This window comes from Acinonyx jubatus, chromosome E2 (genome assembly GCF_027475565.1).
Source record: "Acinonyx jubatus isolate Ajub_Pintada_27869175 chromosome E2, VMU_Ajub_asm_v1.0, whole genome shotgun sequence".
NCBI lineage: Eukaryota > Metazoa > Chordata > Mammalia > Carnivora > Felidae > Acinonyx > Acinonyx jubatus.
This window is the reverse complement of record NC_069396.1, coordinates 4,250,717-4,265,271: the sequence shown is the minus strand read 5'-3', so window position 1 is coordinate 4,265,271 and position 14,555 is coordinate 4,250,717. Positions and strand designations below refer to the sequence as shown.

Here is a 14,555-nt window from a genome sequence, read left to right as displayed (position 1 = left end):
AATAGAGACTTAGAAATTGCTGCTTAGAAATAGAGAAAGTAGTTTTGAGTACTGCTTCCTGTAAAACAGAGCAGCGGTGGCAGCGACACTAAACTCCTGGGACCACACACAGCTTAGGCAAAGTGGTATTGTTTGCAATTTCTTCCTCTTTGTTACAGGCTCCTGTGTAGACGTTTACTTTGTAAGACGGTGAAATAAATTCAGTTTGTTACGGGTAAGATCACTGCCACAGACTTCGCTCGAATGGGCAGGTTTTTAAGCGTAGGCCCACTTATTTTAAGCAGCATTTAACTGAGAGAGACTGTAGTTCCATTAAAAGATCTGTTGATGATGGTTATCCCAGAATTAGCATTAGCATCTAACTGGTTCTACTAAGAGAGTAATTTTTATGTTGATTATTGTATTTATTAACTTTTGGTCAACAGGGAGAGGGAAATAGTTCAGATATGAAGTTTTTTCTGCTTTGAATTCTTAGAATAATATCAGTATCCACACTTGATTTTTTTTTTTTTTTTTTTTTTTTTTTTTTTAAATCCCAAGTTCATTTCGTTTGGATGCCCACATTTCTGGATCCTCTGCCCTGTCATTAAGTCTGTGGTTAATAAATGCCAACTAATTTTTGTGTAACCGCCAGTGAGATACAAATTAGGAAGATAAACCAACTGTAAACAATAAGAACACCACCTAAGGCATTTTGACCCAAAATACAGCCAGCTCTCGACTACCTGTACGTGTTGATCCGTTACGTTAGTGGCTTCTGCTCTCACCTTCTTGGTGTAGGTTGTCCACGTTTTGGTGCATTGGTGGGAACTCAAGTAGAAACTCTTACTCCAGGAGTTGGAAGGGAGGAGCCCTTGGGCTGACCCCCAGAGTGCTTTCCTGCAGCCTGCAGGGAGCAGGGGCCTGCATGGGCTTGGGGGTGGGGGTGGGTTCTGTGGCAGTGCCTGCTCGTTGCAGTCTGAGAGGGGACATTTGCCACTTTTCAGTAGTAACAGCTGAACCAGGAGGTGAGGAAAAGAAACTTGAAAATCGTAGCTTGTATCTGAAAGTGGTTACCAAGCCGTAGACCTGTCCACGTTTAAGAGTAAGTGTGGGGGACACACAGGTAGTACAGGGGTTCCCTGTGTGTTGTGACGAATGTTTAACTTCTCTGGGCTTTTGCTAAGAAACATTTATCATATCCGATGCTTTCGAGTCACAAATAGAGCTGTTTTGTATTTTATGTTCGGCTTTTAAAATCGTGCATCGGTGTATCTTGTGTCAGAGGAGTGTAAATAATGGTGGGCAAGGAGAGGGACTAGGCTGAAACCCAAATAAAATGAATTAAAATTCCAGGGGGAAAGAGCAAAGTAAACTGAGGTCCTTGACAGCTCTAAAAATACACCTGTCTGGTGAAGAAATTGAAGTCCCTAACGCTACCGTTTATTATGAGTTTTAGTCAAAACCTATTAATGTATGGAATCGCACAGTGGTTTTATACCTAAAATTTGTTCCTGGAGACAGCAGCAGAATCATTACAAGTTGGATCTGCTTAGAAAAATGAATTCCTGTGTCCGTATTTATTTCAAATACGTAAACAAGTACATACCTTGTGATCGATCATTTTGGTGGCTTATAAGCCATATTTATTTATACTTCCCTTTTCCTAGGGGAATGATTTCTTAAATAGTTTGTATTTCCTCTTCAGCTTTTCCAGAGCAGCGGAGGTAGTGATAATGTAGCATAATGTAGCTGAAAAGGTACCAGCACCGGTTTGTAGGAGTCATGCTTGTGGATGGAGCGTTCGGTCCCTGTCTGATTCACTGTGTTTATGGTCCTGCTGGTATTTGGGCCGCGTCTCTCTCTCTCACAGAACTAAATCGAGACCCCCCTCCACTTACTTACAGAGCGTGTGTTGGTCTGTGCAGCCAACGGATAGTGGTACGTTTTGGTCACTTTGCTGTCCTGCTCCTGATTTGGTAACCCAAGAGAGCTTGTGTCCTTCCAAAGTGATGCGATGAGGGAAAGGGAAACACTTATAGGATGCTCTGGACAGTTTAGGAAGGTGACAGAAAAAGCAGGTCAGCATCAGAATGTTGATTACAGGCCAGTTACTGGGCCTTAAGAATCCAGGAAAGTTCTCTGCCCTGCATTTTCACGGATTTTAAAAGGTACCGTGACCTCTAAATCCTAATTGTAGGAAAACAAAATTTGATGCCTAAAATACATACAAAAATAATTCTGCTTTATATTGACTTAAAAGTTTACAGTGCAAGTGTTGCCTCCGGGTTTGTAAATCATTTCATTGGAATGATTTGTGGCAGTTTAAGTGAGCCACTGTGTATGTCTTGAAATACAAGAAAGGCTGTTAACCACTCAGTTAACCACTCAGCCACTGTGTATGTCTTCAAATACAAGAAATACAAGAAAGGCTGTTAACCACTCAGTTTTTCCGCGTGTCAGCAGATTTCATAAGAAAGTTAATTTTAATTCAGCCATTTAATGTTTAAGCTGGTACAGAAGCGAAGGCACTTCGGACCTTGTATGTGGTATGGATCATTCTGGCATTCTGTGCCATTCTGGTCAACGTTGCGTGGGGCAGTCCCCCCCCAGCCCGGTGCGAAGGGTGGGTTGAGGAGGCCAGCTTCCTACAGCCGCTGTCTGGGTAAATTACACTGACAGTAATGAACTGGAAGGAAGGCCTCTGGGGGAGGTTTGTTGTTCCAGTTAACTTGTGATTATTTGCCTTAAAAGGTGAAATAGAGAACCAACAGTGATGACTTTGGGTTCACAGGTCCCACTTCAAGTTTCAGCCTCAGGAAGTACCCTGCCTTTTGTCCTTTGGCTCCGCCCTTCCTCGTTTTAATTCTTTTGACCTCAGAAATTGTTAGAGTGCTTATTGGACTTCAGGATAGGAATACAATAGCGAATGCAATTGGTGATGTTATAAAAGAAACTGAACTAAATGCAGCCGAGAGTTAGGCCAAAGCCAGATTCCTACTGGCTTGTCTGCAAGTCAAGAAGAATTGACTTGAGTTACAAGTGGCAGGATTCAGCAATAGTGACAGATGACCCTTGATAGGAATTAGGATCTTTGCACGTGTGTGTCGCCGGGAGGGAGAGGAGGAGCGCATCACAGGTGTCTGTCTGTGTTCCGCCCGGTTGTGGTCTTCGCAGCTGTTGAGGGGGGCGGGCCCAGTGTCAGGTGCTGCAGAACCAAACCTTTACATCGTTTGGATGTGTGTTTCTTAAGAGAAGTTCCAGATGAGAAGAAATTTCATCTTTTTTTTTTTTTTTTTAAGTGTATTCATTTTGAGAGAGAAAGAGAGTGAGTGGGGGAGGGGCAGAGAGAGGAGGAGAGAAAGAATCCCAAGCAGGCCCCGTGCTGTCGGCTCACAGCCTGATGCGGGGCTCGAACCCACAAAACGTGAAACCACAACCTGAGCCGAGACCAAGAGTTGGACATTTAGCCCACCTAGCCGCCCAGGCGCCCCGAGGAGATATTTAATTTAATTTTTTTTACAAACTTTCATTTCTTTTTAAATGGACCTTGATGTATATTCACAGAATGTCCAAAACTTAATTTTAAGTAATTTAACTTCTTGGAGTACTGAAACTTGTTGGTTTGCTCAAAGTTTTCCATAAATTAATTTCCTTTTTCCGTGTCTTCCTGCCTACATCAGTTGTTTCTTTTCTTTTTTAAAAAAAATATGTTTTTTAATGTTTGTTAATTTTTGAGAGAGAGAGAGAGACCGAGCACGAGCAGGGGAGGGGCAGAGAGAGAGGGAGACCCAGAATCGGGAGCAGGCTCCAGGCTCCAAGCTCCAAGCTGTCAGCACAGAGCCCGACGTGGGGCTCGAACCCACGAACAGTGAGAACATGACCCGAGCCGAAGTCGGACGCTTAACCCACTAGCCACCCAGGAGCCCCTCCGTTCTTTCTATTCTAATAAGGATTATCAGTGCCTGCCATCCTGCTAGGTGCCTCTGTAGACCCGTTGTGCTCTCGTGTCTGCACCTCTCATGGCCTTGCACGGTGCAGCCTGTCGACTCTGCCACAAGGGAGGCTGGAGTCTTCTGTTCCAGGCTGCGAAGTGAATGGAGTGGCAGAGTCAGGGTTTGAACTCTGGTTGTCTGCTGGTTGTCTTCCTGGACTCGTGCCTTGAGTCTCCTTTGCAGGGGCGCCTGGAGGCTTTCTGAACAGTGTGATAGGATGACCCTCAAACTCCACCAGGTCGTTTCTAACAAACTTGAGTGGAACCAACAACTTTAGTCTCCAGATGTTTAATTCACCCCCACATTACCCTTAATAGTTACTTTCTGTATGCCACCTACTCTCTAGGTCAGTGAGTGATGATTGGCCTTGTCTTGAGCATTGTCTGAAGAATAAGATACGAAAGGAACAGATGTCCGCTCTTATTAGCAGAAAGACAGCAATCATCTGCAGAGAGGTGTGGGGCCTGAGGCCAGTAGGAGATGTGCTGGAATCAGTGGGGATGGCAAGATCAGGCCGGGACCGAGGAGGCCAGGAAGCTCTGGTACGCACACGGGAAGGACTCAGCAGAGCAGTTAGCGGCGTGACGGGGTTGTCTGATACTAGGTGGGGGTGATGGCGCCTCCTGCCATGGAGATACGCAGTGCGCCTTCAGGGAAGACTGCTTCCAGTCAGCCCGCCTTCGAGAGTAGTGTTTAGGCTCACTGGAAGATGCTAACGACAGAATGGTAACTTTATTTTAGCTTGGGTAAGACTTGCCACTGTAGAGAACGTTCTAGAATAGCAGTGTCATGATTCAGGAAAATCTGGAATGTTTGGAATGGTTTCTTCTCTGTATGTTCTACCATAAAGACCTTAATCTACAAATGTTTGAATATTGTACCAGAGGCTCTTGTAAAGAATGTTGAAGACTTGAAGCTAGTTCAGTACATCCTCTAGTAAATGTACTGAGTGTCTTTTTGTTCCAGATTACGTGCTTTGAGTTTTTGCCCTGTTCATTTTGTGGCTACATGGCTGTTTGGAATGTTCTGTTACTTGCAGTCATTGAGCAAACCACTAGGTGATGCTGAGAGACTTGAATTTGAGATTGTAGATGCCGAACAGTGAAACTGCTTTTTTTTTTTTTTTTTCCCCTCCCTTAAAAAATAAGTGAACTGAGAGCAGTGGCCCGAAGCTGGCGTTGGTTCCAACGGGAAGGGTCGATGTAGAAACTAAAGGTTTCTGTCCAGCCAGTACCTGCTGCTTCCCAGATCAGTGTTGGAAAGAAGTCAGCTGATAGTCAACTTTAAATTGGGTATATTCTCTGACTCCACAGGGCTGGAGTGTTTCAGCCTGCAGGTATGCAGATTATTCTGGGCACGTGGCTCGGTTGCAAACATAAGCAGGGGAGGAGCAGAGAGTGAGGGAGGCACAGAATCCGAGCTGTCAGCACAGAGCCCGACGTGGGGCTCGAACTCATGAACCTTGAGATCATGACCTGAGCCGAAGTGACCTGACGGTTCACGGACTGAGCCACCCAGGCGCCCCACACCTGTTTCCTGTTGAGCGTGGAGTTGATTTTTTTTTTTTTTTGTATTTAAGAAGATATTAACTCAAAGTACTTTTGACCGTCTGCAAACATGTTTTTGAGTCTGTTAAGGCAGTTAACACGGGAGGGAGATTTCAGATCTTCTGGTCCTTTTCTTTGCATTTTCCTTCCGTGTCTTGCTGAACAAGAATTACTGTCACCAAGCCACCTCCCTCTTCTGTCTTTGCCCCTCCCCCACCCTAGAAGCCGCTCCTTCCTTGCAGTCCTCAAAAGAAATTGAGGTTGCTGTTTCCTTTCTTTCCCCAGCGGTGAGTCGGTCCTTCCCTGGCTCCCTCCCTCCACAGTCCTGTGAGCCCCTCGGCACCCCAGTCCTGTCTCACTCCTCAGGCAGGCTTCAGGCTGCTCCGCTCTGGCTCTCCTTCCTGGGGGCCTAGAGCCTGCTTCCGCCTCCACTGTTAATTCAATCCCCCGCGTCCTTCTAGGTTCTTCTTGGGCTGCCTCTTACATGTGGGTGGTGCTTAGGGCTCCGCTCCTGACACATCACTCCTGCTGAGGATGTCTGGTGCCAGCTGCAAGCTGTGGGCCTGTGTGTGTGTGTGTGTGTGTGTGTGTGTGTGTGTAGATGTGGTACTTGCCGCTCTGTGGGTGTGAGTGCACTGCCGACTGGTGTAATCTGGGTACCTCGTTTCCACACCTCTGAAACTGAGCTTGTGACCTCATCACTGTATGCAACAACAAGAAGCCTGCTCTGGGTGGGAGGCCCCATCGCCCCGGCCGGAGACCTTGCCATGCCAGCTGCCATTTGCCGTCCTCGGCCCCCTGCCGCCTGACGGGTTGTCCAGTCTGTGGATCTGGCTGAGCATCCCGTCCGCCGACCCACCTTCGGTTCAGCCTGCCCCGTTGTCCCCTTTTCGCTGGTCTACAAGCTCTCCTGCAGCAGGGCCACCTCTCAGCCACCTCTGTGCTTCCAGGACCCGGTGCCCGGGCGGGGCTCAGCGAGCGGCAGCGTGTCAGTTAGCAGAGGTCCTGGTGGTGAGAAGGCGGTGGATTCCGAGTCTTCTGGTTTGGCAGAAACAGCATTATTGTTCGTAGATGTAAAGCTGCTGTGGCAGAGATTCACAGGGGTCGTGCCTCTGCTGGAGTGTTCATCTGGGACGGATGCCCATTTGGAAGTGCACAGATTTTTTAATGGAATAATTATGTTAAATAATTGCCGTTCTGGGGCACACGTTGACAAGTATGGACCGTCGTGATAATACGCCACAAACACAACACACAGCTCTGTTTTAAGGAGGAGATCTTAAGCCTGCGGGGAAAGTGAGCCCTGAAACCTTTGTGAGAAAGGGTCGTGGCGTGGAGCCCGGTACTCGCTGAGGGGCAGTGTGGATGCGGGTGACGCGTCAGCTCAGGCCACAGACGTGCCGGCTCCCTAACCCTCTGGGCCTCTGTTCTCTCGCCTGTGACGTGAGCAGGATAGCGGTGGCCCCCTGACAGGGGTGTGAGCACAGTAACAAACGGTACAGCTGAGCCCCGCGGCACACTGTCTTGTCACACGCCCTGTCCCGTCTCTGCCGGGAGGCGTCACATGTCGCGCGAGGCCCAGCTCTGTACCTGGCGCGGTCCTCACGGACGCCCAGCGCTGTGCCCGCCGTAGGGGAGAGAGTGGAGAGCTGTGCCAGCCCAGACTAGTTGAACAGGTCCCAGCGGGTCTTCTGGAGCCTGTGATGCTTTACTTTTTGTAAATGGGAAAATCATTCACTGTGCTTCGTCAGTTAGAGGCAAGAGGACACTTACTGTCCCAGGACGGAGGGGATAGGTGTGTGCGGATGTTAGAGCTGTGCAAATTAATTTCCTCATTTAAAGCTCGAGTCTGAGACCTGCCAGTCCAGCTGCGGTGTAGAATTAAGAAGCTTGCTTTTGTTGGATGCCTTGGATGGGTGCTGACATCACACGTACGCTCACTCCCTTTTTCTTTTCTGGGACACGATTTAAAAGGAAGCGGCGTGGCTGCAGATCGTGGCTTTTAGGCACCGGCTGTGCCCCGTAGCTCCCGAGTGACACAGGCCGGCCGGCGGGGGTTTAGAGACTCCGTCTCCTTCCTGGTGAAAGGGGGATGGTGCCGCTCCTCTGGATTGCTGAGGATTCAGTGCAGCCCCTTAGCGCTTGTACGTCATCGAGCGCTTGCCCGGGTAAAAGGTGTCCTTGACTTGTGTGGCTTCACTACAAGATTCGTAACGGGACATGGGGAGGCTTTGTCTTGTTTTAAAACTTTACTGAAAAAAATTACTTAAGGCGTTTAATTGCACCACTCGAGCGTTCTGCGAAGATGGCAATCCCGTCTGTCTGCCGACCGACCGTAGAGAAGAGTGACGTCAGGGTGAATCTGCCGAGAGGTGTGTTTCTGCCTGGAGCGAGGGCGTTTGAGCACACGCCTTGTGTGAGGAGTAGGAGTGCGCTACGTGAGACCGCTGTCTCAGAAAGGAGTGTCGCCCCTCCCTGGACGGTGATGGGTCGCCCGCTGTTGGGGTGCGTGGGGTGCCGTGGCAGTTGCTGGGGCTTCCCCCGGACGAGGCTCCCGTCTGCACTCGAACTCCTCCGTAGCTGGCGTTCGAGGGACTGTGCTGTTGGCGGGGCCTGCCTCGCTGTCAGCGTGCGGGGAGGAGCCTGTGTGTCTCAGGTCTGTTCGCTCTAACCCATGTAGTTCAGCCGTTTCTGTTTCTTGTTAAAATAGTTCTCTGCTCCCTGGTTGGATCCCCACGGAAAGAGAAACAAACCTAGTGTTTGGGGGGAGAGTATTTTTTAAAAATTTTAAGTCGTTGGTTACTGCACACGATATTGGGCCCCATGAAGCTTCAACACAGTGTGCCTTTTCCTTGGATATGTGCTTTCTCGAGGGGGATTTTAACGCTCCTCCAGAGTGTAGGAATTTCGCTCACTGTTATTTACTGGATGTCGTTAACTTCTTAAATATGCTTCTTCACTCTTTCAGAGTTACTGGAGAATGTGACCCTAATACATAAACCAGTGTCATTGCAACCCCGGGGGCTGATCAATAAAGGAAACTGGTGCTACATTAATGCTGTATCCTTCTCACATGCTGTCTCCAAGGCCAGCGGACCACGGCGTTGTCTTCCTCCGGTGCATTTGACTTAGTTCAGCTGCCATGGGGCTTCTGCCTTAAACTTTGAGTCCGAAAACTTGGTTCCTTACTTAGTGTGCCTACCTTGCTTAAAAGATAGAGTTCTTCCTGCCCCCCTAAAAGGTGATTTGTTGACCGGTGAGTGACAGAATGAGGCCAATTTTATTTTCATTAGCATGGCCTCGAGTAATAGGGTAGCGTGTCCACTGACAGCTGGAAACGTTGTTGTAATTGCTACATCTTGGTCGAATCAAGGTTTTGTATGTAAACTGCTGACTGCCCGGTAAGGCCTTACATGGAAATCGCAAGGCAGTTGTCCTTACGGTTATTTGGTTGATTCCTTGAAGGTTTACATACGTAAGTCTTTCAGTGTCCTTGGCTTAGTTTTACATGCTTTGCGTTTAATGTGCTTTCAGAAGTTTGGAGTGTCTGTTTCATTTCCTTTACGCTTCCTTACCGCCACTCCTTAGACGCTGCAGGCACTGGTCGCCTGCCCTCCAATGTATCACCTGATGAAGTTCATCCCTCTGTATTCGAAAGTGCAAAGGCCTTGTACATCGACACCCATGATAGATAGCTTGTAAGTAAGGTGCCTCCAGATGTGTCCAGGGGCTGGGTCGTTTCGCCTCTGCTAATTCAAATTCAAATAGTTTAGCAACGTTCTTACTTTCTTGCAGATGAGTCCTTTAATTTTTTAATTTTTTAAAATTCACTGTTTGTGTTTTTATGTGGAAGCTAACCAGAAATGGAATTGGAGCACTGCCTGTGTTCCTCAGATTTGTTCATGTCAGTTTAGTGCTTGCCAGTGTGTGTCCCTGAAGATCTTCCGGAAGTTACGTAGAAAAGGTGGAAGAACCACTCACCGCTCTGGCATCGGTTGCCAAAAACTTGCCAACCTTCATGCTGACTGATATTCTGAGTAGCCATCGAGAGTCTCTAGTGAAAGGATGTCTTTTACAAAAATGTACTAAACTTTTTCTCCCCCGTGTTTAGTGTTCGGCTAATGAATGAGTTTACTAATATGCCAGTACCTCCAAAACCCAGACAAGGTGAGTAGCGGTGAGGCCTCCTGATGCCATTGTGTACGGACGGCTGGGGAGGCAGGTGGCCAAATTTCATACATTCGGTCTTGTCGCAAAGAAACGGTTTTTGAAATAACCGGCGCTACACCTGTGCTGTTCTCAGCGTCGCGGGGGGCGGGGCGGGGGCGGGGCTGTGCGGGGGGCGGGGCGCCCCGGTGAAGTTGCCTTTCATCGTGTTAAGACTCTGTTTCAGTGACGAGAATCTGTGTCCTGTTCCGTTGCAGCTCTTGGGGATAAAATCGTGAGGGATATCCGCCCTGGAGCTGCTTTTGAACCTACGTACATTTACAGACTCCTGACGGTGATCAAGTCGAGCCTGTCTGAAAAGGTTTGGCCCTGCTCGCGCGTAGCTCTGGTCCCTGCTTGTTCAGTGCTCGCCCTGCGCTTGCATTGCTGCCATTTGGTGGGTGTTCGGTAGATTTAGGCTTGTTGTGGAGTCAGTTGCTTGAATGAAATTTAAAAATACGACGATTGTCCTGGTAACCAGAGGCAGGGCGTGCATCACTTACTGGGCACTGAGCACCCTTGTACGTTTTTTCCGTACCTTAGCCGACCCCGCCCCCTGCGGTCCTCTCGTTGTTACATTTGAGAAAAGGGCGATCCTTTTCCAAGGCCACGTAGCTCGTAAATGCAGCGCCGGGCATCACGGCCAGCTCCTTGACCGCCGCACGGCCTTTCACGTGGAGCGTGGTCCTTGGGCCCGGAACCGTGGCGGCATTCGGGAGAGCTGTGTCTCCGTCACACTCACACGGCCCCTTGACTCTCTTAGCTGCATCTTTTGTCACACACTTTGCTACTAAAGGCGTGGGACCAGGGGCCAGGGGCGTCTCGCGTAGGGCGCCGACAGCTGTCGAGAGTGAATTACATACCCTTTCTGCAAAGTTAACTGGAGCCTTTCTTTCCTCCCTGACAGTCTGTGATGAGTCCATACGAGCAATTGAAATGATACTTATGGGAATTATTTAGAGAGAAAAACCATCCCCCCCCAAATTCCATTAAAGCTAAGTAAAGTGTGTTGAAGCGCCATTGTTTTGCGGAGGGTGAGTGGCCAGGGTGGCGTAGGCGCGAACCGTGCCTCTCCACGTTCAGTTGGAGATTGACGTTTCCGGGGTGGCGGGAATGTACGGAATGTTGGGAATGCAGAAGCGGATTACGCTGCACCCTCTGCCTGCCGACAGCTCTGGCATATTAAATTAGATATTTAAATTAAATTAGATATTTAAGGAAAGAGCAAAGAAGTCCTAAGATAGATGCAAATGCAGATGCTTGAGAAGCCAAGGCGGGCCACCCGGTTCAGGTGGCGGCCCAGGAAAAGCAGTGAAGTTCCGGGGGCGTCCCGTGGCCAAGCCCCACTGACATCCGGCTCCGAGGTTATGTTCGTGGACGGAAGTGTCTTTTGAAGTTAGGTGCATCCTGGCTGTGTCGGGTCCCCCATGCCACCCTCAGGCTTGGTGGTCCGACGGAAGGGCTGTGAGTCACAGCCGTTATCCTCACAATCGGGTTAGGACAGCACGAGGACACAAGGCAAGACGAGACGTCCGGTGTGCGGGAAACCTGGAGACTCGTGTCCTGGTGCGTCACAGAGAACGCGCTTCGTTCCTCGGCGTCAGAGTGCGACAGCGCGTGGAAAGATGCCGTCTGCTAGGGAAGCACATTGGAGACTCCGTGCCCGGGGTCCCCAGGCGTCCTCTGCCCAGCGCAGACCAGAATTCCACACCTGCACAAGGAAAGCGGGTGTTCAGCGTAAACCATGTTGTACGATTCAGGCACATTCCCTTGTCAGTTCTTGGAGCGGGGGGGACCCTCCCCAAATCCCACTTCCCAGATGCCAACCAGGGAGCGACCCGACCCGGCAAGCGGCCCTTCCCGAGAACGTCAGGCCTGCCGCGTTGACCCTTGTGCCTCTGAGCCGTGCCGGTTTCCGCCCTTTGCCGCACACACACAGCGTGCTCCACGCCCAACGGCTGCCGTCCGTTTGGAGTCCTGTTTGGAGCGGGTACACCAGAGGCTGAAAGAAGGGTTCGGAAATCCTCGGTCCCTGCGCTCCTTCTCCAAAGAAGGAAATACGAACTCATCCTGAGATCATAGAACAGATACCTGGCTGTCGCGTGACTCGTCTGGAGATGAATTTGCTGAAGTGTGTGCGTAAAAAAAACCGTCAGCGGAGCCTTTGAATCAGGAGAGATTTTCACGTGTGATTTGGGTCCTTTCCCCTGTAGTTGCCCATCGTTGCGAACGGGAGGACCACCCGGGCTCCCCTTCACAGCCACAGTGTGACCTTTGGCCCCTGGGGTTGTGAGACGAGGGGGCCCTCGTGTCTGGTGCTTGTTCGTCCCTTTCGTGTCCACAGAAGAGCAACGTTTCATTAAGTGTTTTGTTCTAAGGGTAACATGTCTTTATTGTAGAAAATTTCAAAAAGCCGGAAAAAACATAACAGATGGAAGTTCCTCCTCATCCTACACTTAGACATAAAGGTTTACTTTGCACCCCCACCCCCACCCGTGCCCCCCTCACTCCACCTGTTTCAGCCTACAAAGAAGTCACGCGAAGGGCGCCTGGGGGGGATCCGTCCGTTAAGCGTCCGGCTTCGGCTCAGGTCATGATCTCACGGTCCGTGGGTTCGAGCCCCGCGTCGGGCTCTGTGCCGACAGCTTGGAGCCTGGGGCCTGCTTCCGATTCTGTGTCTGTCTGTCTGTCTGTCTGTCTGTCTCTCTCTCTCTCTCTCTCTGCCCCTCCCCCACTTGTGCTCTGTCTCAAAATAAAAACATAAAAAGAAATTAAAAAAAAAAAAAAAGAAAAGTCACATGATTTCTGGAAACACTTTACATTAAGTCTTGTTAAAAATTGAAGAGGAGACCTGGTCTGAATATGCAGGCTCAGTATTCCCTGCAGGCCTTGCGTGGTGATCAGTTAAAATTAACGTGTTCCTATCTGGCCTTTTCAGGGTCGACAAGAAGACGCGGAGGAATATTTAGGCTTCATTCTAAACGGACTTCATGAGGAAATGCTGAACCTGAAGAAACTTCTGTCACCCAATAACCAAAGTAGGTCGTGGTCTGTTGGCCCCAAAATTGCACGAGAACATTTCCCCAAGAATTAATTCTGAACAGATGTCGCGTGTTCGTACACGGAGCCGCTTCCTCCCCAGATCGTTGGCCCTTTGAGTCACTTTCTCACCAGGGCGACTCTGGTTATCTCTACACTGCTTATTTTTTATACCTCCGAGAATGCTCCCTCTGGGTAAATCAGAGTACATCCAGCACCTCTGCTTTTGTTCGTTCAGCTTTTAATGAGGAAAACGATCAAACATACGGAAAAGCTGGGGGAATGGTTTGGTGAATACCTGTGCAGCCGCTGGATTCTGCACCCGTTGACGTCCTGCCGTGCTTTCTCTCTCTGTGTCCCTGTCCCCACGCACGGTGTGTGCACGCATTTCCTGAGTGACACACATTAAGTGGGAAGTAGCAGTTTAGTTCGCCCCTAAAATGGCCAAAGCACACGTGTCCGGAGACTGAGAGTGCTCTCCCGTGTGACCAAAGCCCCTTAGCACGTGAGGAAGACGGGCCGCGCTCCCGCCGTGCTGCCTGGCTTCCGGTCTGTCTTCACGGCTCTCCGGCTGTCCCAGGAGCGCCGTCCTTGGTGGTTTATGCCAGCAGCATTCAGGTGGGCGTCCGTCCCTGTCGCCTTTGTTCTTTGTGCAGAGCGCGCCTTGGTTTCGCCTTTAAGGCTCACTCCGTGCAGGCGGCTTACGGAGAACCTTTTTTTAAGGAAGCTGTTTCGCTGTCATTGTTGCTGTGAGTGGCCTAAGCGGACTGTCTCCTTTTCAGAACTCACCGTTTCCAACGGACCCAGGAGCCCGTCGGTGCACGAAGACGAGCAGGACGAGCCGGGCGAAGGCAGTGAGGACGAGTGGGAGCAAGTGGGCCCCAGGAGCAAGACTTCAGTCACGCGCCAGGCTGAGTTTGTTCAGACCCCGATCACTGGCATTTTTGGCGGACACATCAGGTTTGTGCTCTTCTGGAATATACCGTAGTGTTGGCCTCTCTCAGGGTTTTGCCATCTGGCCGAAGGGGGAGGGTGTAAGACGTGTCTGAGGAATTCTGGGCTCGACGCTTTGCCTCGACGCCCCTGTGCCTGCTCCGTCCCCCGCCGTCCCTGCGCCTCTGCTGCCTGGTGCTTTCCACTGCTCTCGCCCGGCACCAAGGCCCTTCGGCCCCGGGCCCTGCCGCCGTCCCCCAGGCCCTGCTGCCCTCCTGCCCTCCTGACTCCTCCCTCCGTCAGCACTCCAGCCGCTCGCAGCTAGGTAGAAAGAGAAAGACTTGTTAAGTTGGCAGGCAGGTTCTGTTAAGAGAAGAAATTCTGTGTCTGGCTGGAGGAATTTTAGGCTCTGGAACCGAGTGAGCTAGAAAGGTGAGGGAGTGTGGAGGGAGATACTTTCACACAGAGGGGGACGCGGGGCTACCTGGAGGGCTGGGTTCCCTCCTCTGGCCCAGTTCCCATAAACCAGATGCTCGTTGCTCTTTAATGACCTCCTTCTAGAAGAGTTCTGTCTGAGTGCATTAGAGACAGACATTCGTTGCCGCTTCGATGTGGAACTCAGGAGCGCTGGGGCCGGCTCCAGGGAGGCCCAAGCGTCCAGAGTCCCGAAGCGCCCCCGGAGCTAGGTGTCCTCGCGGACGGCCTGGCGTTGGAACCTACGAGGGGGGTTTCGTAGTGAGACGCAGCCTTTGCTTGTCCCGAATGCCGTGTATCCAGAAGAAGTGACACCCTTTCCGAGGCAGAGGCAGGCAGAGTCAGTTCGGGCTCGCCCTGCCCTACAGCTTAGGCCGAGTGC

The 14,555-nt window shown here is 50.4% G+C and overlaps 1 protein-coding gene across 6 annotated transcripts in view; it reads left to right on the top strand.

Annotated features, from left to right (window-relative positions):
* Positions 1 to 14,555, top strand: part of LOC106985630 (kelch-like protein 36) — a 102,532-nt gene that overhangs the window by 77,501 nt on the left and 10,476 nt on the right. For all 6 annotated transcript variants that reach the window (XM_027076319.2, XM_053210883.1, XM_027076322.2 and 3 more), the window contains 6 exons: positions 8,490 to 8,581; positions 9,110 to 9,219; positions 9,633 to 9,688; positions 9,946 to 10,049; positions 12,666 to 12,765; positions 13,549 to 13,726. In XM_027076319.2, the coding sequence (XP_026932120.1) occupies positions 8,490 to 8,581; positions 9,110 to 9,219; positions 9,633 to 9,688; positions 9,946 to 10,049; positions 12,666 to 12,765; positions 13,549 to 13,726 (640 nt within the window). The remainder of the gene's footprint in view (positions 1 to 8,489; positions 8,582 to 9,109; positions 9,220 to 9,632; positions 9,689 to 9,945; positions 10,050 to 12,665; positions 12,766 to 13,548; positions 13,727 to 14,555) is intronic.